This window comes from Pan troglodytes, chromosome 9, assembly GCF_028858775.2.
Source record: "Pan troglodytes isolate AG18354 chromosome 9, NHGRI_mPanTro3-v2.0_pri, whole genome shotgun sequence".
Lineage (NCBI taxonomy): Eukaryota > Metazoa > Chordata > Mammalia > Primates > Hominidae > Pan > Pan troglodytes.
Genome location: NC_072407.2, coordinates 80,158,352 through 80,183,149, shown reverse-complemented (window position 1 = coordinate 80,183,149; position 24,798 = coordinate 80,158,352). Strand labels below are relative to the sequence as shown.

Sequence of the window (24,798 nt, the reverse complement as noted above, 5' to 3'; positions counted from 1 at the left end):
GTTTCCCGGCAATGGCTCTGTGTTCTATTATAGAACTTGGCTTGTTTGCATTTCCATCATCAGGCTAGGCACAGGCCCGGGTCTGGCCTACCCTTTTGCCTGGTGACCTGGAGCTATTCTGATTGAGTCCTGTGGTCAGGTCATCTGCCCAGCTCCTCAGAGATGGGACCACAGGACAGGGCACAAGGCCTAGGTCTGCTATCAGAAAGATCAAACTCAAACAAAATATAGCTCTTGCCAAGGAACAAATCATGCCTCTTTTTTTCAAATGCCCATTTTGGTATTTTAAAGGAAAACAAGTAGGTTTAAATCCAAGGTGGCAGTGTTGATAAGGGCATGGGGAAACAGCACTCTCATATACTATTGGTTGGGTATAAACTAATGCAATCTCTTTGAAAGATAAAGTGGCACTATACATTGACATTTTAAATGTGCAAACCCTTTAATGCAGTATTTCCAGTTCTCGAAATTTATCTTACATCTCTTCTTACACATTATGCAAACATGTATGTATGTACAAAGATGTTTACCCTTGTATTATTTATAATAGCAAAAAAGTTGGTAACCTAAATTACCATCAGTTGAGAACTTATTAAATAAGTAAATTAGTATTTAACAACACAATGGAATACTTTGCAGCCAATTTTTTTTAAGAGACAGAGTCTCGCTCTGTCTCCCAGGCTGAAGTGCAGTGGTGTGATCTCCGCTCACTACAACCTCAGCCTCCTGGGTTCAAGCAATTCTCCTGCCTCAGCCTCCCGAGTAGGTGGGACTACAGGCACACGCTGCCACACCCGGCTAATTTTTTTTTTTTTTTTGTATTTTAGTAGAGATGGGGTTTCACTGTGTTGCCCAGACTGGTCTCAAACTCCTGAGCTCAGGCAATCCGCCTGCCTTGGCCTCCCAAAGTGCCAGGATTACAGACGTGAGCCACCACGCCCAGCCCTTTGCAGCCATTTTTTAAAAGAAGTAGATTTGTACATGCTGAAACGGAACATTCTCCAAGACATACCGTTAAATTTAAAAAGCAAGGTGCAAGGGGACAAAAGGCTGAGTGTGATTAGGCATTGAGCGTGCATGCATATAGAACAAAATTCTGGAAAAATAGTCAGAAACTATCAGCAACGATTACTTCTGAGGGAAAGGCCTAGAGTGAGACAACCTCTTCATTGATTGCCAGTTTGAACTGTTTCCCCGCCACCCATGTGCTTATATTACAAAATATCCAGGTTGGAAAAATATATTCTTATTCAAACCAAACCCTGCTCGTCAAAGCGTTGCAACGGCCTCCCCACTGATTCTTGTAGACTGAGCACTAAGACCTGTTAAGCCCTGTTGCTCTGCTTCATGCAAAGTTCTGCTACCTAATGTGCATTTTCATATAGGAGGTAAGGAGGTAAGGATCAGTATCTCAATTTTATAGCTGAGAAAACGAACTTGAAAAAATTAAGTGAAGGTTAGTTTAGGTTAGTTTTTTGATTGTCTGTTTTTGAGACAGGGTCTCACTCTGTTACTCAGGCTGGACTGCAGTGACGCGATCTTGGCTCACTGCAACCTCTACTGCCAGGGCTCAAGCTTCCTGGGTAGCTGGGATTACAGGCTCCCGCCACCTCACCTGGCTAGTTTTTAAAATTTTTTGTAGTGACAGGGTTTTGCCATGTTGCTCAGGCTGGTCTCCAACTCCTGGACTCAAGCAATCCACCTGTCTTGGCCTCCCAAAATGCTGGGATTACAGGCGTGAGCCACCAAGTCTGACCATGAAGTTTAGTTTTATGTGCCAATATGGCTAGGATATAGTACCTACTTTATTAATCAAACACAAATCTAGGTGTTGCTGTGAAGGTATTTTGTAGATGTGGTTAACATGTACAGTCAGTTGACTTTTGAATAAAAGAGACTGTCTTCAATAATCTGGGTGTGCCTCATCCAATCAGTGTAAAGGCCTAAAGACCAAACTGAAGTCTTCCTTGGGGAAGAAACTTACTGTGGATTGCTGCTTCCACTCCTGCCTGAGTTTCCAGCCTGCTGGTTTGCCCTGCAGATTTTTAACTTGCCAAGCCAGCCCTGATGAGCAAAAAAGCCAATTCCTTGCAATAAATAAGTAAATATATACATATATAGTACCAGTCCTTTTTCTCAGGTAGAATCCTGACTGACACATTTCCTGAGATCACAGGGTAAATAAATTTTAAGAGACAGAGTCTCGTTCTGTCGCCCAGGCTGCTGGCCTGCCCTGCAGATTTTTGAATAAATTACGCCAGTGGGGTTTGAATCTAAGGCCATCTGGCTTCAGAGGACTGGTCTCCCTACCAGGTGCCAGAATGAGCCTGATAAAACACACCTCCCCCCATGTGAATCCCTTCATCGAATCCAACACCTGCAGCAGCAAGTAAAAATTCCCAGCATTACTGTATTTTTTAAATCTCTTTTAGTTGCTCCATCCTAAAAATGTTACCTTTCTGAGATGGAGTAGGGATCCCCTTTTTTAGGGGCCTGCAGACTACTCCAGGCATGGAAATAAAATCCTGAGTTCCTTCAAGAGAAATTCTAAGCACCTAGCTAGCCATGGGCGGTAAATAAGTAACTTGTTAAACAAGAAGGTAATAGGCCTGGGGCAGTGGCTCACACCTGTGATCCCAGCACTATGGGAGGCCAAGGCTCACTTAAGCCCAGGCGTTCAAGACCAGCTGGGGCAACATAGCAGTTCAAGAACCCGTCTTTATTTTAAAATTAAAAAAAAAAGAAAATTTTTTAAAGAAAGTAATAATGGCCGAAAACAATAGCTTAAGAAGTTACTGTCCCAAAATGTTTGCTTTCTCTATAGAAACTAAAGATCATATCTTATGTCCCTGAGTTCTCTTTCACAGGCTCAGACCCCCACTGGGGATCCCCACCAAACAGGTACCCCAGGTAAGGGAGAAGTGAAGACAAAACTGTTGCCCTTCATTCTAACTTTCTTCCTGAGAGGCTTGGAGAAAGTCACTCCCCTAACCAGTTAACATTTTTCTTCTTTTTTTTTTTTTTTGAGACAGAGTCTTATTCTGTTGCCCAGGCTGGAGTGCAGTGGCACTGTGTCGGCTCACTGCAACCTCCATCTCCTGGGTTCAAGCAATTCTGCCTCAGCCTCCCAAGTAGCTGGGATTACAGGCTCCTACCATCATGCCCGGCTAATTTTTTTGTATTTTTAGTAGAAACGGGGTTTCACCATGTTGGCCAGCCTGGTCTCGAACTTCTGACCTCAAGTGATCCACCCGCCTTGGCCTCCCAAAGTGCTGGGATTACAGGCATGAGGCACCGCGCCCAGCCCAGTTAACATTTTTCTACTGACCTCAATTTTTTGTTTTGTTTTGTTTTAAAGACAGGGTCTTGCTCTTTTGCCGAGGCTGGAGTGCAGTGGCGTAAACATAGTTCACTACAGCTTCAAATTCCTGGCCTCAAGCTATCCTCTCACCTCAGCCTCCAGAGTAGCTGGGACTACAGGCATGCACCACCATACCTGGCTAATTTTTTTTTTACTTTTTGTAGAGATGGAGGTCTCGCTAAACTGTTGCCCAGGCTGGCTGGCCTTGAACTCCTGGCCTCGAACTCCTGGCCTCAAGTGATCTTCCCGCCTTGACCTCCCAAAGTGCTAGGATTACAGGTGTGAGCCACTGTGCCCAGCCATGATCCCAGTTTTTTTTTTTTTTTTTTTTTTTTGAGATGGAGTTTCTCTCTTATCACCCAGGCTGGAGTGCAATGGCATGGTCTTGGTTAAGTGCAACCTCTGCATCCTGGGTTCAAGCGATTCTCCTGCCTCAGCCTCTTGAGTAGCTAGAATTATAGGCGTGCTGCCACCATGCCTGGCTAATTTTTGTATTTTTAGTAGAGACAGGGTTTCACCATGTTGGCCAGGCTGGTCTTGAACTCCTGATCTCAGGTGATCTGCCCGCCTTGGCCTCCCAAAGTGCTGGGGTTACAGGCATGAGCCACTGCGCCTGGCCGACCCCAAATTTTTTTAAACAAAGCTTCTCTTCCTTAACCAATTGCAAATCAGATGTTTAAACCTACCTATGACCCATACATCTGCTTTGTTTCAAGATACCCTGCTATGATTTTGCCTGTAGCTCCTGCTTTCCTGAAATTTACCCCTGCCTTTAAAAACTCTTACCTGCGGCCAGGCGCGGTGCTTTACGCCTGTAATCCCAGCACTTTGGGAGGCCAAGGCCAGCAGATCACAAGGTCAGGAGATCGAGACCATCCTGGCTAACACAGTGAAACCCATCTCTACCAAAAATACAAAAATTACCCAGGTGTGGTGGCAGGCACCTGTAGTCCCAGCTACTCGGGAGGCTGAGGCAGGAGAATGGCAAGAACCCGGGAGGCAGAGCTTGCAGTGAGCCCAGATCACACCACTGTACTCCAGCCTGGGTGACAGAGTGAGACTCCGTCTAAAAAAAAAAAAAAAAAAAAACAACAACAACAACAAAAAAACTCTTACCTGCAAGCCATGAGGGAATTCAGGTCTTAAGCATAAGCTGAGCCATTTCTCCCTGCTTGGTGCCCTACAATAAATGCCATCCTTTCTATCACTGCAAAAACCTTGATGTCTCTATCTGGTTTTACGGCACCGGGCGAGTAGACCCAGTATGGCTCTGTAACATTTCCTTTAAGACCATCTCAAATAATAATCTATCCGGAAAACCTTAGAGAACCCCTCCAACTTAATTACTCTCTTCCTCTTCTTTGTTTTCATAGAGATATTTTTGTTTCTACATAGAAGCTTTTAGCACATTCCTCCTCATATTATAGTGATTTAAAGCACCTGTCAGCTTCTCCGTGTCTGCGAGTTCCTTGAAGGAAGGGACAGTCAATCAATCAACTGCCTTTGTAACCCACACCGTGCCTACAATAGTGTCGTGAATATATTTATTTTTTGAGCCAATGTTTATGAGGCATCTGCTCTGTGGCAGATTCTACGTTGGGTATTGGGGAAAACTCTATTTAAAAACATTACTGCCCACATTTGTCTCCATCTCCAATGGAAAGGCCAAATATTTTCAGAAGCCACTTAAGTAGGCAAGGCAGTAGTAAGTCACAGCTGTGAGTCCAGCATGTGAACACAGTCTGATGCTAGAGTGCATAAATTTACTACTACGCAATGCCATATTCCTATGGTTAGAATAGGCTAGGGAATATCACAAACCTGGGCTCAAATCCCAACTCTACCAATTTCTAGAATGTGACCTTAGGTAAGTTGTCATGTCTCTCTGAAACTGTAATTTTCCCTATCTATAAAGTGGGCATAATATTTATATCTACCTCTTAAGATTGTTGTGAAAATTAAGAGTTCATCCATGGAAAGAATTTAGCACAATACTCTGAGTAAGTGCTGGGTAAATGTTTCTATTATTACGTTTCCCAGAAAAGCTGAGTCCCCCAGGTATGATTTGGAAGGAGAGGAAGAGCCTGTTTCTGGCTTCTAACTGGAGCCTATGCTTCCCAGCCTGTCAGAATGGCCACCAGCAGGCTGTAACCTTTTGATTTGGAAGGAGAAAGAGAAGAGTGAGAGGGGAGATATATGTAGCTAAGCAACGGATGGGGGAAAAAAAGCCAGCTAGTAAGAAATTCTAGGTGGTAGTGTTGGCCAATTAATAATAATAATAGGCCAGGCATGGTGGCTCACACCTGTAATCCCAGCACTTCGGGAGGCCAAAGTGTGCGGATTGTTTGAGCCCAGGACTCAAGACCAGCCTGGGTAACATGGTGAAACCCTGTCTCTACAAATATACAAAAATTAGCTGGGTGTGGTGGCATGCACCTGTAGTCCCAGCTACTTGGGAGGCTGAGGTGGGAGGATCACTTAAGCGTGGGAGGTTGAGGCTGCAGCAAGCCATGATCTCACCATTGCACTCCAGCCTGGGCAACAGAGTGAGACCCCATCTCAAAAAATAACAATAAAATAATAATAGCTAACAGTTACATTCTGCTTACTATGTGCCAGGCAATTCTAGGTGTTTTCCATATAATAACTCAATTACCAAAACAATACTGTGAGATATATAATTTTTCTCATTTTATAGATTAAAGAAATTGAATCACAGATAGATTAAACCACTTGCCCAACATCCAACAGCTAGTGACTGGTAGAGCCAAGATTCAAAACCCCAATGATCTGGCTCCTAAATCTTTGTTCTTAATGACTATGTAGTACCATGGAGGACAATTTGGGGAATTCAAAAAACTCAGGATTCAAGGAAATCATCCAAAGCGGGAGTCAGGATTTCTGTAGAAAAATGTCCTATCACAGTACTATTTCTTGAACACCTACTGTGGTTCAACAGCTGTTTTGGTGTTTACACATACCATTTAATCCTCACAAAACCCGTAAGTGATAAGAACTGTCACCCCCATTATTTATTTATTTATTTATTGACAGGGAGTCTCGCTCTGTCGCCCAGGCTGGAGTGAAGTGGCACAATCTTGGCTGACTGCAACCTCCATCTCCTGGGTTCAAGTGATTCTCCTGCCTCAGCCTCTCGACTAGCTGGGACTACAAGTGCCCGCCACCACGCCTGGCTAATGTTTGTATTTTTAGTGCAGACAGGGTTTTGCATTGTGGGCCAGGATGAGTCTTGAACTCCTCACCTCAGATGATCCACCCACCTCAGCCTCCCAAAGTGCTGGAATTACAGGTGTGAGGCACCGCATGCAGCCCCCCATTTTTAGATGATGAATTTGAATGATGAAAGCCAAGTGATAAAATGACTTCTAGCCCAAATGCATTTCACATTGGTTCTATGCATTCACGGACCCACCCTGTGGTTAATTCCCCAGTTTCTGGAAGTAGAGATCAGCAGATATATATTTAGCAGATATTAGAATTCTTGTGTTGTTTTTCTGACCTGAGGAGTAAGAATCTTTTTTTTTTTTTTTTTTTTTTTTTGAGACAGAGTCTTGTTCTGTCACCCAGGCTGGAGTACAATGGCTTGATCCCGGCTCACTGCAACCTCCGCCTCCTGGGTTCAAGCGATTCTCCTGCCTCAGCCTCCTGAGTAGCTGGAATTACAGGCATGCCACCACCACACACGGCTAATTTTTGTAGTCTCTAATGTTAGTAGAGATGGGGTTTCACCACGTTGGCCAGGCTGATCTCGAACTCCTGACCTCAAGTGATCCGCCCGCCTCGGCCTCCCAAAGTGCTGGAATTACAGGCGTGAGCCACCACATCCAGCCGAGTAAGAGTCTGTAGTAGAAAGGGCCAAGTGGAAGCCCTTGAAGTTACCCAGACACTTCACCGCCCCCATCAGTAGAAGCAATATTGCATCCCAGAAAGAACTGCAGAGATTAACACCATCAGAACAGACTTAGAGGACGCAAGCCTGTTTATGCCCATTATATCTCTATTCAGATCACCTCTATGGCTTCTGCAACAAAACAGACCCTGGCAGATGACGGTGGAATGTTCTGGTAAGGCTCAGTTAAGTGTCAGCTCAGGAACAAATCCAGTGGTAATGATGAACAGGCTATTTGTAGTAATCATGATCATATCAAGGGTAAGGCAATCATAAGGACTTCAGGGACAGTCATAGTCCCACCACCAAGCAAGAAATCCAGGCCAGCCAAAGTGCTGGATGAGAATAAGAGAAATCTAGATTGAGTGGTAGAAGAAGCAGATAATGAATATCAATTACAGCTTTGGGATCAACTGTAGCAGCAAGTATTATAACTTGTTTCACTAATTTGCTTGGATTATCAAGTGTTTGCAGAGAATGCAGCCAGCTGCCATACTGAAGACTACCGTATGACAAATTAAATTTACACAAGGCATTTTAAGTGGGCTTGAATGGTGCAAGGGTTGGACTCTGTCAAACACCTCTCATGTCCCACTTCATATCTTGTCAGTCTCACCTCTTATTCCAGCCATTGTGCAGCAATGACCATCTTCATGAAGATGTAACCTGAAAATGCCTGGCCTCAGGCCCGTCTCATGTCTTTCATTTTCTGCCTTCCAGTCTCTTTGAGCTGCCATGCCTGATGTCTGTGGGAGTCCACTTAGCACTCATTTACAGGAAACATAAATGTTCTCTAGGGCCAGTCTTGACCAATGGGAGAGGGAAACTGATGGATAACCTTTTCTCCCTCTCTTCCCCTGAGCAAGACAGTCCTTAAATGCATCTTATATGGTCTCTCAGAAGGTCTCCCATGCTTGATTAATCAGTTGTCCTCAGTAGTAGTTAATATCTTGTCCTTATATTTGCACTCCCTATTTCATTTTCTGCAAGCATAGCTCCTGCTTCCTGAGATCACCACAGCAAATTAAACTACTCACACATAAGCCTTTGTCTCAGGCCCTGCTTTGGGGAGAATATGGGCTAAGACAAATGCTTTAAGGCCATAAACGGAATTGAGAGGGTATTTCAGACTTCTGCCTTCAGGGACTGGGGGTTGGAGTCAAAAGTTTTTCTCTATTGTGCTCCAAGGTTAAATAAACAATGCTGTTGGTCATAAAATGTCATCCACATTTTCTTCCTGTGAAATAGGGTCACTTGATGATAATCAGCAGTCCCTTTGCTCTTAGAACATTTTGCTTTCATCCTCCTGGTTGATATTAATGGTCTTTATAAAATTGATATTGATATGATCTGATGCTGATAAAGAGGAATTTGGGCTGGGCACAGTAGCTCATGACTGTAATCTCAGCACTTTGGGAGGCCAAGGCGGGCAGATTGCTTGAGCCCAGGAGTTTGAGACCAGCCTGGGCAACATGGCGAAACCTCAGTTCTGCAAAAAATACAAAAATTAGCCAGGTGTGGTGGTGCACCTATAGTCCTAGCTACTCCGGAGGCTGAGGTGGGAGGATGATTTAAGCCTGTGAGGTCAAGGCTGCAGTGAGCTGTGCCCACTGCACTTTGGCCCGGGCAACAGAGTGAGACTCTGTCTGCCCCCACCCTCCCACTCCACCAAAAAATAAAAACAAAAAGAGAGAGTGGGATTCAAATACCAAGGTGCACCTCAATGAAGTCTAGATTCCTCTGGGCTTCTGATCAGTGCACCACAAAATTCTGAACACTCATGAAGACAAGATAGGAGGCTAGGTGCAGTGGCTCATGCCTGTAATCCCAGCACTTTGGGATACCAAAGGGGGAGGATCACTTGAGGTCAGGAGTTCCAGACCAGCCTGACCAATAGAGAAACCTTGTCTCTACTAAAAATACAAAAATTAGCCAGGCGTGGGGGCGGAAGACTATAATCCCAGCTACCGGGAAGAATGAGGCAGGAGAATCGCTTGGGCCCAGAAGGAGGAGATTGCAGTGAGCCGAGATCATGCCACTGCACTCCAGCCTGGGAGACAGAGCGAGACTCTATCTCAAAAAAAAAAAAAAGACGAGATAGGAGACTCCACAGCAAACACTTCCAAGTCATGGGCAAAGGTCTGGTGGCTAAATAGGGGAAGACATTTTTTTCTTTTCCTTATTTAGTCTCTCCTCAGAACACAAATTGGGAGCTTGAAGAAAGAAATAGTGTAATGGTTATAGATGCAGATGCTGCCATCTGATGGGCTGGGTTGAATCCTGGCTGCATCACTTACCAGCAGTGAGTACCCGAGTGAGTTCCTTAACTCTCCAGTGCTCTATTTCCTCACAACGTTTACATAAATGAGATGACTTATGTATCACACTTCACCCAGTGTTTGGTATCTAGTAAGTGTATGCTATTAATAATAATTGAATCATTGCTACTATTCATATCCTAGTTCACATGGAGCTTGGCAACAATGAAATCTAAGGTTCTGTGTGTTATACCTGTTTTTTTTTTTTTTTTTTTTTTTGCCATATTTTAAGTTACCTCATAACCCTTAAAAGCAAAGATTACTGAAATGTGTGTCCTGGCCCCGCCCCAATAACAAAATATAGGAAAGGAGCTGTGGGACACCCTTTGGCACTCAAATTAAGATCTTAGTTTTCCAGCCTGGCCAACATGGTGAAACCCTGTCTCTAAAAAAATACAAAAATTAGCTGGGCATGGTGGCACACACCTGTAATCCCAGCTACTTGGGAGGCTGAGGCGGGAGGATCACTTGAATCCGGAAAGTGGAGGTTGCAGTGAGCCAAGATTGCGCCACTGCACTCCAGCCTGGTTGACAGAGCGAGACTCTGTCTCCGGGGGAGCAGGGAGGCAGGAAGAAAGATCTTAGTTGTTGTGCCGGGTGCGGTGGCTCACGCCTATAATCCAAGAACTTTTGGAGGCCGAGGTGGGCAGATCACTTGAGGTCAGGAGTTCAAGACCAGCCTGGCCAAAATGGTGAAACCCCATCTCTACTAAAAATACAAAAAATTAGCCAGGCATGGTGGTACGCACCTGTAATCCAGCTACTTGGGAGGCTGAGGCAGGAGAATCACTTGAACCCAGGAGGCGGAGGTTGCAGCGAGCGGAGATCGTGCCACTGAACTCCAGCCTGGGATACAGAGCGAGACTCTGTCCCAAAAAAAAAAAAAAAAAAGATCTTAGATGTCGGTTAGGCACAGTGGCTCACACTTGTAATCCCAGCACTTTGGGAGGCCAAGGAGGGAGGATTGCTTGAGGTTGGGAGTTCAAGACCAGCCTGGGCAACATGGCAAGACCCATCTCTACAAAAAAATTTTTTTTAATTAGCCAGGTGTGGTGGCACGTAACTGTGGTCCCAGCTACTCAGGAGACTGAGATGGGAGGATCACCTGAGCCCAGGAGTTTGAGGCTGCAGTGAGCTATGATCACACCACTGCACTTACATACATACATACATACTTACATTAGTTATTGACACAGAGGCTTAGTGATATCAATGAGCTAAGAACGAATGAAAACTGATCAGTTACTCCTTGGAAATCCTGGCCTCTGAGGACTCATGGTAGATAGCTCCAGTGAAGGCCTCAAACAGTGAAAAAGCAGCTATGACCAAAGCCTTGCTAAGAATACTACACGGGGAGCCAAGATCACGCCACTGCACTCCAGCCTGGGCAACAGAGTGAGACCCTGTCTTAAAAAAAAAACAAATACTACATGGGGTTTCTACTTCCTTCAGAAAGCCTATACAAAGTTTCGGAAAATTTCAGACACAATAAACCTGGTTAAGGAAGAGGGTGTGTGTGTATGCATGCAAGTGAATGCAGGTACACGCATTCACACACACAAACACATAGACACACACTCCTGCGTGAGGGCTGGGCATGGGAAAAGATTGATGGGATTTCATTCGTAAATTGGGAAGAGAATGAAAGAGCTTATTCAATGTGCAGTTGTAACAGGCATTAAAGGAAGGCAAGGAATGCAATGGTGTGGCTGAACAAGAATCATGAGCTAGAACAATTCCAGGTGGGCCCTCTGCTTTGAAAGCACTTCTTAACCAGGCAGGTGGATTTTAATAATAAGCTACCCAGCAGGCCAGCCAGGTCCCAGCATGAAGCATCAGGTGGCAAGCAGGTGACGATTAGAATGAGGTGTGGTTGGCAGAACAAAAAGGAATAACAAGAAGCCTCCTTCTCATTTTTCACCTGAGGTACAGAGAGGAAAAGTGACCTGCCCATGGTTACACGCAACTGAGAGGCAAAACTGGGACTAGAATTAGGACTAGAACTTCTTTCAGCTTCTTCTTTTGCAGGGCAAAGATCCCTGGGAACCATCAGGTCAATTAATGTCAACTGATTCATTCTTTTTTTTTTTTTTTTTTTTTTTTGACACGAAATTTCGCTCTTGTTGCCCAGGCTGGAGTGCAATGGCGCGATCTCAGCTCACTACAACCTCTGCCTCCCGGGTTCAAGCGATTCTCCTGCCTCAGCCTGCCAAGTAGCTGAGATTACAGGCACCCACCACCATGCCTGGCTAATTTTTTGTATTTTTAGTAGAGTTGGGGTTTTACCATGTTGGCCAGACTAGTCTCAAACTCCTGACCTCAGGTGATCCGCCCGCCTCGGCCTCCCAAAGTGCTGAGATTATAGGCGTGAGCCACCATGCCTAGCTGATTATTTTATTCAGTATTTTTTAATCAATCATTCTCATTTATCACAAATTCATTTATTCAACAAATGTTACTGAAGGCCTACTATATCCCAAGCTCTGTGCAGGGATCTGGGACAACCAACTCAGACCAGACCTGATTCAGACCCATGGGGTGAGGCACACTCTGTTATAGACTGAATGTTTGAGCCCCCTACCCCAGTTGATATGTTGAAATCTTAACCTTCAATGGATGGTATAGGGAGGTGGGGGCCTGTCTAAAGTAATTAGGTTACGAGGGTGGAGCCCTCATGAGTAGAATTAGTGCCCTTATAAAAGACAGCCCACTGGCTGGGAGCAGTGGCTCACACCTGTAATCTCAGCACTTTGGGAGGCTGAAGCAGGTGGATTGCTTGAGGTCAGGGGTTCAAGACCAGCCTGACCAACACAGTGAAACTCCATCTCTACTAAAAATACAAAAATGACCCAGGCATGGTGGCTGGCACCTGTAATCCCAGCTACTTGGGAGGCTAAAGCAGGAGAATCACTTGAACCCTGGTGGCAGAGGTTGCAGTGAGCAGAGATCATGCCACTGCATTCTAGCCTGGGTGACACAGCGAGTCTCTGTCTCAAAAATAAATAAATAAGTAAATAAAAATGAAAGAGAGCCCAGAAAGCGCTCTCACTCTCTTTCCACCATGTGAGGATACAAGAAGTTGGCAGTCTGCAACCTGGAAGACAGCCCTCACCAGACCCGCTTCCTGGACCTGGATCTCAGACTTCCAGCCTCCAGAACTGTGAGGAATAAATGTCTGTTTGTCTGTTGTTTACAAGACACCCAGTCTGTGGTACTTCGGTATAGCAGCCTGAACTAAGACATGCTTATAAACATACAAGATGACTGGAAAATTATTATCCTCTTGGTCCAAGAACTCCTCTTGGGAAAGGAATTGTCTTCTTTGGAATAACACCTTCATAAGGTCTTGGGTAGAAGGAGAGGCCAAGAACAGAAAGCGCCCTGGAACTACTCTACACAAGAAAGGCTTTCGAAGAGGTTTGTTGTTTCAGAGAGTGAGGGAAGATCAGAAAAATGGGGAGACTGAAACTGCACCAGGAAAGGGCAACAGGGGGACACCACATGGCCAAAGAGTCAAAGAGCACCAGGGAGGGCCAGCCTGATGCCTTGAGATTTAAAGGATTTGCTGTGTGTGCTGTGCTCGTCAGTAAAGTCTCTGTACTCATAAATACTGTGTATCAGCAGGTTTTGCCTGGAAAGCAGTGAAGGAGCTGAATCTCCAATCTGGGTTATAAGGTAAGAACACAGGCCACAACTGAGAATTAGGAAGTCCAGGAGAAAAGAGGTGATGTGAAAATGTATGCCTCTGAGACTCTGCAGAAATACAAGGGAAAGCCATGGCTTCCACAGGCTGTCAAATTGAGACTAAATGGTTGGGCAAAGTCAGTTTTATTTAGATTTGAAGAATCTTGGAGGGCTTAGCTGTCATTGGGGTTACAATTGTAAATTCTGAAAAGAAACCTGCATGAAGTGCTTTGGGAAAATTTCATAGATCATCTGAACTGGGTCATGCAGGATTTGTCATAGGATAGGAGGAGCCTGACATACAATAAAGGAAAAGGGCATTTGGGGCCTGGCGCTGTGGCTCATGCCAGTAATCCCAGCACTTTGGGAGGCCAAGGAAGGTGGATCATGTGATAAGGAACTGAGGGCTTCTGTTGGCCTTGGAAGTGGATACTACAGCTCCAGTGGAGCCTTCAGTTGACTACAGCCCCTGGTGTCATCTTGGCTGCAACCTCAAGAGAGACCCTGAACCAGAACCACCTAGCTAAGCCACTCTTGAATTCCTGACCACAGAAACTCTGAAATAATAAATGTTTCTAGGCTGCTAAGTTTTGGGTAACTTGTTATGCAGCAATAAATAGCTAGGATGGCATATAAATGCAATACTATTCACTTCTAATTTTAAACTTGGAACTGGACTGTTTCTTTCTATCTTTTTTTGAGACAGGGTCTCACTCTCTTGCCAAGGCTGGAATGCAGTGGTGCACAATCACAGCTCATTGCAGCCTCAATCTCCCAAGCTTAAACAATCCTCCCACCTCAGCCTCCCCAGTAGCTGGAACTACAGGCATGCATCATCATGCCTGGCTAATTTTTTTATTTTATTTTTATTTTTAGTAGAGACAAGTTTTTGCTATGTTGGCCAGACTGGTGTGGAACTCCTGAGCTCAAGCGATCCTCCCACCTCGGCCTCCGAAAATGCTGGGATTACAGGGATGAGCCACCACACCTGGACTGTTTCTTTCTGAGTTTAATTACCCTCCAAGTGACATTATAAACAATCATCCCGAAGTCTAAAAACATATAACTTATTTAATTAATCATAATCTTGAAGACCCTATAAAACTGACATCGGCACCTTTCTGCAATTTCTCCCCATGTCTCAAATATACTCATTGCAGAAAAGGGCCAAGGTCAGTTTCATAGGGGTCTTCAAGCTGAAAACTCTGAGCAGATCGTTGAAGTGTTTCATAAACCATGTGACCTGGCCTCTTTTCTTTCTACGAAATCAGTCCACTCTACTCCAGTTCCTGGCCGTTGCTGGTGACTGGAAAGCTTTCCTGACCACTACACGTTTCTTTGAAAGGGAGTGTCCAGATTTTGATGATCTCACAAACTGCAGCCGCTCTATGGGTTCTGATTGCCTAGAGACTTGTTTTCATTCTTCTTTTTTTTTTTGAGACGGAGTTTTGCTCTGTCACCTAGGCTGGAGTCCAGTGGCAAGATCTTGGCTCACTGAAACCTCTGCCTTCCGGTTTCAAGCAATTCTCCCGCCTCAGCCTCCCAAGTAGCTGGGATTACAGGTGCCTGCCACATCTGGCTAATTTTTGTATTTTTAGTAGAGATGGGGTTTTTGCCATGTTGGCCAAGCTGGTCTCGAACTCCTAACCTTGTGATCCACCTGCCTTGGCCTCCCGAAGTGCTGGGATTACAGGTGTGAGCCATTGTATGTGGCCAATTCTTTTATTTTTTAAAGGTGAACCAAAGAGGCATGGTGGCACATGCCATGCCTGTAGTCCCAGCTACTGAGGATAAGCAGAGACTCAGGAGAGACTGGGTTGGAATCCTATTTTAGACATTCATGCCATTCAACAAATATAGAGCGTATCTGTTGTGTCAGCTGCTATGTGGGTTGCTGCTGCTACAATGATGAATAAAACAGAAAAGGTCCCTGTCCTCATGGAGTGAATAACTAGTGAGATAATTAGATAATCACACACATAGTATAAAATTGCATCCAGCTGACAGGTGCCCAGGGTAGGATAAGGGGAGGTTGGGGAAGGCTGTCTTGGGGAAGCAGTGCTTGCTATAAAAGCCAAAGGATGAAGAGCTAACTAGCCTAAGGGGAGAAGGAAGAACATTCCAGACAGAGGGAAGGGCGTGTATAAAGGGCAGTGACAGGAGGGAACATGGCATGTACCAAAGGCTGAAAGCAGGTCATTATGCCTAGAGTGGCAAAGGTGGGTGAAGAGGAATGCATGAATGTGAGAGACATCTAGGAGGTTAAATAGACAGGACCTGGCAAGAGCAGTGAGAAATGCTTTTGCTGGAAGAACAGGTAAACTGACCAACTGTGGCTTAAACACCTAAGGGTGGTGTGGGCGTGTGTGAACCTGACCCAATAGTACCTTAGTTTTTTTTTTTTGGACAAACATAGAAATTGACCCTTCTGGTCTTAAAGCTGGAAAGTTATATTTATCTGAGTTCCTTCCTCAGGAAATGACCTTCAGGTCTCTCAAAAAAAGTATCAAAGAACTGAAACTCACCGGATCACAGCATCCAGAAAATGAGATGCCAAGCCCCTCATTCATCATGATTGCTTCCTTATTCCTCCCTAGTTCCTTTTTTTTTTCTTTTAAACACATTATTACATTTCTTTCCTGCTATATAAACCTAGTTTTAGTCAGTCAGGGACCCAAGTTTGAGATTGATCTCCCATCTGTTTCTCTGCAGCACCTGATTAAAGCCTTATTCTTTGGCAATAATCATCTCAGTGATTGGCTTTTTGTGAAGCAAGGAACAGGAACTAGATCAGAACCCCTGGTGTTTCAGTAACACGTGTGTGTACGTGTGTGTGTGTGTGTGTGTGTGTGTGTGTGTGTGTGTGTGTTTCCTCACATAATAAGTCTGGAGGTAGAGGGACTTGTTTATTAGCTCAATGATGTCAGGGCCAGCATGAGGCAGTTTTTCCTAACAGCTGAGTCTAGCTTTATGCCTCATGTTCAAGCCTAAAGCAGAAAGAATGAGAAAAGGGGTACAATTCATGACAACTGTCTACCATTTTTTGTTAGAACTCAGAAAATTCACTAGAAATGAAGTTATGGGAAAAAACCTCAGAAAAATAAGATTCCCGTTTATTGTTGGACAACATTGTTTCACACATACATCGAACAGGCTGAAAAACTAAGATTTGTTGTTTTTGCATTTATTTATTTTTGAGACAGAGTCTTACTCTGTCACCAGGCTGGAGTGCAATGGCATGACTGCTGCTCACTGCAACCTCCACCTCCTGAGTTCAAGCAATTCTCATGCCTCAGCCTCCCGCGTAGCTGGGATTACAGGTACCCACCACCACGCCTGGCTAATTTTTGTATTTTCAGTAGAGACAAGTTTTCACCATGTTGGCTAAGCTGGTCTCGAACCCCTGACCTCAAGTGATCCACCTGCCTAGGCTTACCAAAGTGCTGGGATCACAGGCATGAGCCACCATGTCTGGCCTATTTTTGCTTTTTTTCAGATAGTCTCACTCTGTCGCCCAGGCTGGAGTGCAGTGGTGTGATCTCGGCTCACTGCAACCTCTGCCTCCGGGGTTCCAGAGATTCTCCTGCCTCAGCCTCCTGAGTAGCTGGGACTACAGGCACCCACCACCACACCTGGCTAATTTTTGCATATTTAGTAGAGATAGGATTTCACCATGTTGGCCAGGCTGGTCTCGAACTCCTGACCTCAGGTGATCCACCCGCCTTAGCCTCTCAAAGTGCTGGGCTTACAGCCGTGAATCACCTCGCCAGATCTATTTTTCATTTTTTACATGTTTGTTTTTTCTTTTCTTCCTCCTTTGAGATTCTAATGAACATGGTCACACTACAAGTAAAGTCAGAAGTTGGGCAAAGAACATTCTGAAAGCTGCTTTGGTCATCCAAGATTATTAAAAATGCCTGCACTCTAAAAATATGTACAAAGATATAAAGTAGAAACAAAAAATATAGACCAATTTTTCTTTAAAAAATGCTTTTGGCTAGGTGCAGTGGCTCAGGCCTGTAATCCCAGCACTTTGGGAGGCCGAGGCAGGTGGATCACGAGGTCAGGAGTTCAAGACCAGCCTGGCCAACACGGTGAAACCCTGTCTCTCCTAAAAATACAAAAATTAGACAGGTGTGGTGGCATGTGCCTGTAATCCCAGCTACTTGGGAGGCTGAGGCAGAGAATTTCTTAAACCCGGGAAGCAGAGGCTTCAGTGAGCCGAAATTACGCCACTGCACTCCAGGCAATAGAGTGAGACTCCATCTCCAAAAAAAAAAAAAAAAAATGCTTTTAAGAAAAAATGCAAGGCCTTGGAAGTTTTGGTTCTTCTTTCCTCTCCTGTTGCAGATTCACGTTACAGTTTTGGATGGGTGGCAGAAAGTGCATGTCACCTTCGGTGGCACTGTCTGCAGTGGGTGGGCCTCTCTACTGGAAGGTGACCACCTTTAGATACTGAGACAGCAAGTACGAGTGGCCTTCTTTTACCTTCTTTTAACTTATCCTTTTTTGCTGTCTGGTCATCTTCATTGGTCTTCTGCTTCTCGGTGTCAAGATCATCATCATCACCTTCAGCTGCCCATCTGACTGTAGCTATTACAGGAAAGTAATCGATTGTAAGGATGGAAGTTGGTTGGAATGATGTGAGGAAGGGGCCAAGGAATGCAGGCAACTTCTAAAAGCTGAAAAAGACAAGAAAAACAATCTCCCTGCAGAGCCTCTGGAAGCAACCAATCCAAATGACACCTTGACTTTACTCCAGTGACTGATTTTAGATTTCTGGTTTACAGAACTGTAAGAGAATAAATTTGTGTTGTTTTAAGCTACTAAGTTTATGGTAATTTCTTACAGCAGAAATAGAAAATTAATGCAAAGTGCCTTTAAAACATCTAAGTAGCTGGGCATGGTGGCGCACAACTGTAATCCCAATACTTTGGGAGGCTGAGGCAGGAAGATCACTTGAGCCCAGGACTTTGAAACCAGCATGGACAATATAGGGAGATCCCATCTCTACACACACACACACACACACACACACACACGTTGCCACATCCCTGTGGTCCCAGTTACTCAGGAGGCTGAGGTGGGGAGGACTGCTTGAGCCCAGGAGATCGAGGCTGCAGTGAGCTGTGTTTGCACTATTGCCCTCCAGCCTGGGCCACAGAATGAGACCCTGTCTCTCAAAAACAAAACAAAAACATCTACGTGAGGTCAGGTAGCCAACTGGAGATCAGGGTCTGAAAGTGAGAGAAGAGTGCTAAGCTAGAAATCTGTGAATCATATTCACATGGGTAGCAGCTGAAGCTGTGGGAGGGCATAAACTCATATTAGGGAGGTGACACTGTCACCTACTTGCTGTGCATCTTTCAGCAAGATAATTAACTGATCTGACACATTATTGAGCATTTATTCTGTCCTGGAATCATATCAAGCAATTTACATGCATTCTCATTTAATCCTCACAACCACTTTATGAGGCTGAAACTTTTTTTTTTTTTAGACTAAAAGCATCTTGGATAAACAGGCCTGAGGCTTGCCCAGGCTGAAGTGCAATGGCGCGATCTCGGCTCACTGCAACCTCCGCCTCCCACGTTCACGCGATTCTCTAGCTTCAGCCTCCCGAGTAGGTGGAATTACAAGCGCCCGCCACCATGCACGGCTAATTTTTTTTTAATTTTTAGTAGAGACAGGGTTTCACCATATTGGCCAGGCTGATCTCAAACTCCTGAACTCAGGTGATTCGCCCACCTCGGCCTCCCAGTGTTGGGATTACAGGCGTGAGCCACCGCGTCCGGCCAGAAACCATTTTTATCTCCTATTTTCAAAAATAAATAAATAAATAAAAATTAAAAAAAAAGAAACTGAGGTTTAGAGTTTAGTTTGTCCAAGATCATACAGTAAAATAATGAGACAAGCCTAATTAAATTGCATGTGCCTCAGTCATTACGCAATCTGCGAGTTTGTTGGGCCTACTGAATCAGAATCCGAATTATTTTAACATGAACCGTAGGCTATTTGTACACTAAGCGTTAGGACTAGCCTCTACCCTGCTTCCAGAATGGGTTCCGCTCAAGCAGGGGCTGAGCCAAGAGCCTCGCTCAGAGTTCTAAAAACACAATGTTTCTCACCTCTGTATCTTTGCACATGCCATTCTCTAGCTGGATTTAATACTCCGGTGCAAGCGTCCAGGTTGGGAGCCCCCGCAGTTCTCTCAGGTACTTTTATCTACTGTAACTCTAGGGCAACAATCCTGGCTTCTCCACTAGTGCGTGAACGTCTCTAGCGTTAAGTTTTTTTCTCACCTAAGTATCCCCAATACTACACAGTGATGACCCAGCGTAAACGACCACTCTTTCAACGCAAGCATGAACTAGCTGATAAAACTTAAAAGTGGCTACAAACGCCTGCGCAGGAGCCCTTCCGGCCCGGGGTGAGACGCGGGTATAAAGAAAAGGTGGGCGGGAGGTTTAAATAGCTGACTGCAGTCCCCGGACTGGCTGCGCTGCTCGCCGCATGCGCGCAGCTAGCGGGCACGGCTTCAGAGGGCTTTCTCCGCATGCGCGGGATCCCGGATGTGGATCAAGTTGGTGGGAAGTGTGCGGTGCCGCAGCAATGGCGGCGTTCACAATTGCCACGGGTACTGGCAATTGGTTTTCGGCTTTGGCGCTCGGGGTGACTCTTCTCAAATGCCTTCTCATCCCCACATAGTAAGGGACTCGCACGGCCAGGGGCTGGGCGGGGAGGCCCCGCGGTCGGTCAGGGCGGGACAGAAAGGTGTGGATATCCCTGGGTATGAAGAGAAAACTTTAGGTCGTGTTTGTCGCTATCCTGCCTTTGCTAAGCTTTCTGTTTCGCCAGTTGTTACTTGACTTAGCCCCAGCTGGCTAGGTTCAGACCTGGCGCTGTCTGATTTGGAACAAATCACTTTAACGTTTCTGAACCTCAGGGTCCTCATCCTTAATAGGCAGTTAAGAACCTCTGCCTCCAACAGCCATTCAGCCAGTATTATCAGATGCCTGAGGCGCCAGGTACCGTTCTAACTCCCGGGAGATGCGGTGGTGAGCAAGACATTGCTGGTCCTTGCCCTCGAAGTTGGTGGGTGGAGCTAGACAAACAGGAACTTTTCAGATTGTGATAAAGGAAATAGAGGGTTACTAAGTGGCTGTGCGCTATTCCTTTAGAAGGTGATGTTTGAGTTGAAATTCAAAAAATGAAAAAGAATAAGTGATGTGGAAAGCAGTTCAGGCATAGGAAAGAGTAAGTTCAAAGGCCCTGTGGCAGGAAAGAAGTCAGAGCATTCTAGGAACAGAAAGTGCCCCTTGTGGCTGCAGAATATTGAGGGAGAGGAGTGGCACAGGATGGGGTGCACAGGGGACAGATAACACAGGGTTTCGAAGACCACAGTTAGACTGCTGTGTAAAAAATGGATGTAGGGCCAAGACTGAAAGCGTGGAAACCAAGAAGCAACCATGAAATGGTGGTGTGTATACAGTAGGTACTCAGTATTTATTAATATTGGCTTCCGCCTTCCCTTCATCCTTCCTCTTTTTTCTTTTTCTCCCTCATCCCTTTTCTCCTTTCCCTCCCACTTCCTAGTTTAGGGTTTGTTTTATTGGTATCCTTTGATTCAGGCTCTTGGTGATCTCTTGTTGAATATGGGAGAGTCATATGTATAGAATGTAAGTCCATACTGATGCGTATATGTAATCATGTAAGTGGAATGTATATGTAGATTCAGTAAAATGATTAACTGTAGGTCTGTGCATAAGAAGATTATTTCTTGCTTTAGTTGCCTCAGGCTAGAAATGTATCCTCAGAGTTGTTTTTTTTGTTTGTTATTATTTTTTTTTTGAGACAGTCTCGTCCCACTCTGTCACCCAGGCTGGAGTACAGTGGCACGATCTCAGCTTACTGCAACCTCTGCCTCCCGGGTTCAAACGATTCTCCTGCCTCAGCCTCCGGAGTAGCTGGGATTACAGGCTTGCACCACCGCGCCAGGCTAATTTTTGTATTTTTAGTAGAGACGGGGTTTCACCGTGATGGCAGAGGGCTGATCTCAAATCTCCTGACCTCAAGTGATCCACCTGCCTCGGCCTCCCATAATGTTGGGATTACAGGCATGAGCCACCGTGCCTGGCCAGAGTTGTTATTTTGAATACTGCTCTTGGTCCAGGTTAAGAATGTATATAGTGCTCACTTTGGCAGCACATGTACAGGAATACCTCATTTTTTGTACTTTGCTTTATTGCACTTCACAGATACTGCATTTTCATTTTTTTTACAAATTGAAGGCTGCGGTAACTCTCCATTGAGCAACTCTATCAATGCCATTTTTCTAACATCATGTGCTCATTTTGTGTCTGTGTTACATTTTGGTAAATCTTGAAATATTTCACACTTTTTCATTGCTATTATATTTGTTATGATCTGTAATCAGTGATCTTTGATACTACTATTCTGATTGCTTTGGGGCAACACTATGGTGAACTTAATAAATGCTGTGTGTTCTGACTGCTCTATCAAGCAGCTGTTCCATCATCTCTCTCCCTCTTCTCAGGCCTCGCTGTTGACTGAGATACAATAATAAAGTTAGGCCAATTAATAGCCCTACAGTGGCATCTAAGTGTTCAAGTGAGAGGAAGAGTCACATATCTCTGACTTTAAATCAAAAGCTAGAAATGATTGAGCTTGATGAGGAAGGCATCCTGAAAGCCAAGACGGGCTGAAAGCTAGGCCCATTGTGCCAAACAGCCAAGTTGTGAGTGCAGAGGAAAAGTTCTTAAAGGAAACTAAAAGTGCTACTCCAGTGAATACACAAGTGATAAGAAAGTGAAACAACCTTGATGATATGGAGAATGTTTTAGTGGTCTGGATAGATCAAACCAGCCATAACATTCCCTTAAGCCAAAACCTTATCCAGAGCAAGGCCCTAACTCTTCAATTCTTTGAAGCCTAAGAGAGGTGAGGAAGTTGCAGAAGAAAATTTAGAAGCTAGCAGAGGTTCTTTTAAGAAAAGAAGCCATCGGCCGGACGCGGTGGCTCATGCCTGTGATCCCAGCACTTTGGTAGGCCAAGACGGGCGGATCACCTGAGGACCAACATGGAGAAATCTCGTCTCTACTAAAAATACAAAATTAGCTGGGCGTGGTGGAGCATGCCTGTAATCCCAGGTACTTGGGAGGCTGAGGCAGGAGAATCACTTGAACCCGGGAGGTGGAGGTTGCAGTGAGCTGAGACGGCGCTATTGCACTCCAGCCTGGGCAACAAGAGTGAAACTCTGTCTCAAAAAAAAAAAAAAAGGAAGAAAAGAAGCCATCTCCACAATAAAGTACAAGGTGAAGCAGCAAGTGCTGATGTAGAAGCTGCAGTAAGTTTTCTAGAAGATCTAGCTAAGCTCACTGATGAAGGTGGCTACACTAAACAATAGGTTTTCAAGGTAGAAGAAACAGACTTACATTGGAAGATGCCATCTATGACATCTAGTTGAAGCCATTTCTCACTTACTATTCTAAAAATCCAATGGCCCTTAAGACTTATGCTAAATCTACTCTGCCTGTGATCTATAAATGGAACAACAAAGCCCTGGATGACAGCACATCTATTTACAGCATGGTTTACTGAATAAGCCCACTGTTGAGACCTACTGCTCAGAAACATTTTTTTTTTCTAGAGGCAGTGTCTCGCTCTATCTCCCAGGGTGAAGTACAGCGGCACCATCATGGCTCACTGCAGCCTTAATCTCCTGCGCTTGAGCAGTCTTCCTCCCTCAGCCTCCCGAATAGCTGGGACAAAGACAGATGCCACCATGCCCAGCTAATTTTTTTTCCTTTCTCTCTCTATTATCTGTCTGTCTGTCTATATGTGTGTGTTTTGTTTTGGTTTGTTTTTTTTTTTTTCTTTTTGGTAGAGACGAGGTGTCACTGTGTTGCCCAGGCTGATCTCGAACTCCTGGGCTCAAGTGAGCCCTTCCAAAGTGCTGGGATTACAGGCCTGAGCCACCTCACTGGTCAATATTTTTCCTTTTTCTTTTCTTTTTTGAGACAGTGTTTCACTTTGTCAGGCTGGAGAGCACTGGTATGATCTCAGCTCACTGCTGCCTCTACCTCCTGGGCTCAAACAATCCTCCCATCTCAGCTACCCAAGTAGCTTGAACTACAGGTGCACACCACTACACCCAGCTAACTTTTTGTATTTTTTGCAGAGATGGGGTTTCACCATGTTGCCCAGGCTCGTCTCAAATTCCTGACCTCAAGCGATCCACCTGTCTTGGCCTCCCAAAGTGCTAGGATTACAGACACGAGCCACCGCACCCACCCATTATTTTTCTTTTTTTTTTTTTTTCTTATTTATTTATTTTTGAGACGGAGTTTCACTCTGTCTCCCATGCTGGAGTGTAGTGGCACGATCTCAGCTCACTGCAACCTCAGCTTCCCGGGTTCGAGTGATTCTCCTGCTTCAGCCACCCAAGTAGCTGGGATTACAGGTGCACACCATCATGCCCTGCTAATTTTTATATTTTTAGTAGAGATGGGGTTTTGCCACATTGGCCAGGCTGGTCTTGAACTCCTGGCCTCAAGTGATCTGCTCTCTTTGGCCTCCCAAAGTGTTGGGATTACAGGCATGAGCACCATGCCCGGCTTTTTTTTAAAATGTATTTTTGGAGAGATGGGGTCACTGTGTTGCTCAGGCCGGCCTGGAATTCCTAGGCTCAAGCAATCCTCCTACCTTTGCCTCCCAAAGTTCTGGGATTACAGACATGAGCCCCTGTGCCCAACCTTAATGTTGTTTTCATGCCTGCTGATGTAACATCTATTCTGCAGTCAGTTGAGTAGTTGATTTTTTTTTTTTTGAAACAGGGTCTCACTCTGCCTCTCAGGCTGTAGTGCAGTAGCATGATCTCATCTCACTGCAACCTCCACCTTTCAGGCTCAAGCAGTCCTCCTACCTCAACCTGCCAAGTAGCTGGGACTTAAGTTGTGTGCTACCATACCCTGCTAATTTTTTGTATTTTTAGTAGAGATGGGTTTTTGCTGTGTTGCCCAGGCTGTTTTTGAACTCCTGTGCTCAAGCAATCTGCCTGCCTTGGCCTCCCAAAGTGCTAGGATTATAGGCGTGAGCCACCATGCCCAATCAGTTTTGACTTTTAAGTCTTGTTATTTAAGAAATACATTTCATAAGGCTATATCTGCCATAGATAGTGATTCTTCTGATGGATCTGGGCGAAGTAAATTGAAACCATTCTAGATGCTATTAAGAACATTCATGATTCATGGGAGGAGGTCAAGATATCAACATTAACAAGAGTTTGGAAGAATTAGATTCCAACTCCAATGGATAACTTTGAGGGGTTCAAGACTTCATTGGAAGAAGTAACTGCAGATGTCATGGGAATAGCAAGAGAACTAGAAGTGGAGCCTGAGCATGTGATTGAATTGCTGCATGATATCTCATGATACAACTTGAGTGGATGAGGAGTTACTTCTCATGGATGAGCAGAGAAAGTGGTTTCTTTTGAGATGCACTCT

The 24,798-nt window shown here is 44.9% G+C and overlaps 1 protein-coding gene and 2 long non-coding RNA genes across 15 annotated transcripts in view; 2 read left to right on the top strand and 1 right to left on the bottom strand.

The window, feature by feature from the left end:
• Positions 1 to 17,927, top strand: part of LOC134807267 (uncharacterized) — a 31,260-nt gene extending 13,333 nt beyond the window's left edge. The window contains exons 2-3 of the long non-coding RNA XR_010147294.1: positions 13,214 to 13,264; positions 17,829 to 17,927. This is a non-coding gene — a long non-coding RNA (uncharacterized LOC134807267). The remainder of the gene's footprint in view (positions 1 to 13,213; positions 13,265 to 17,828) is intronic.
• LOC107967166 (uncharacterized) lies at positions 16,366 to 19,763 on the bottom strand. Its single transcript, XR_001707455.4, has 2 exons — positions 19,402 to 19,763; positions 16,366 to 17,955 (listed from the first exon to the last, which is right to left on the bottom strand). It is a non-coding gene; the product is annotated as an uncharacterized LOC107967166 (long non-coding RNA).
• A 58-nt stretch (positions 19,764 to 19,821) lies between these two features.
• ALG8 (ALG8 alpha-1,3-glucosyltransferase) overlaps positions 19,822 to 24,798 on the top strand; it is a 36,555-nt gene continuing 31,578 nt past the window's right edge. For 5 of the 13 annotated variants that reach the window (XM_063782543.1, XM_009423634.4, XM_063782539.1 and 2 more), the window contains exon 1: positions 19,822 to 19,980. In XM_063782543.1, the coding sequence (XP_063638613.1) occupies positions 19,886 to 19,980 (95 nt within the window). In that variant the 5' untranslated portion in view covers positions 19,822 to 19,885. 13 annotated transcript variants of the gene reach the window in all.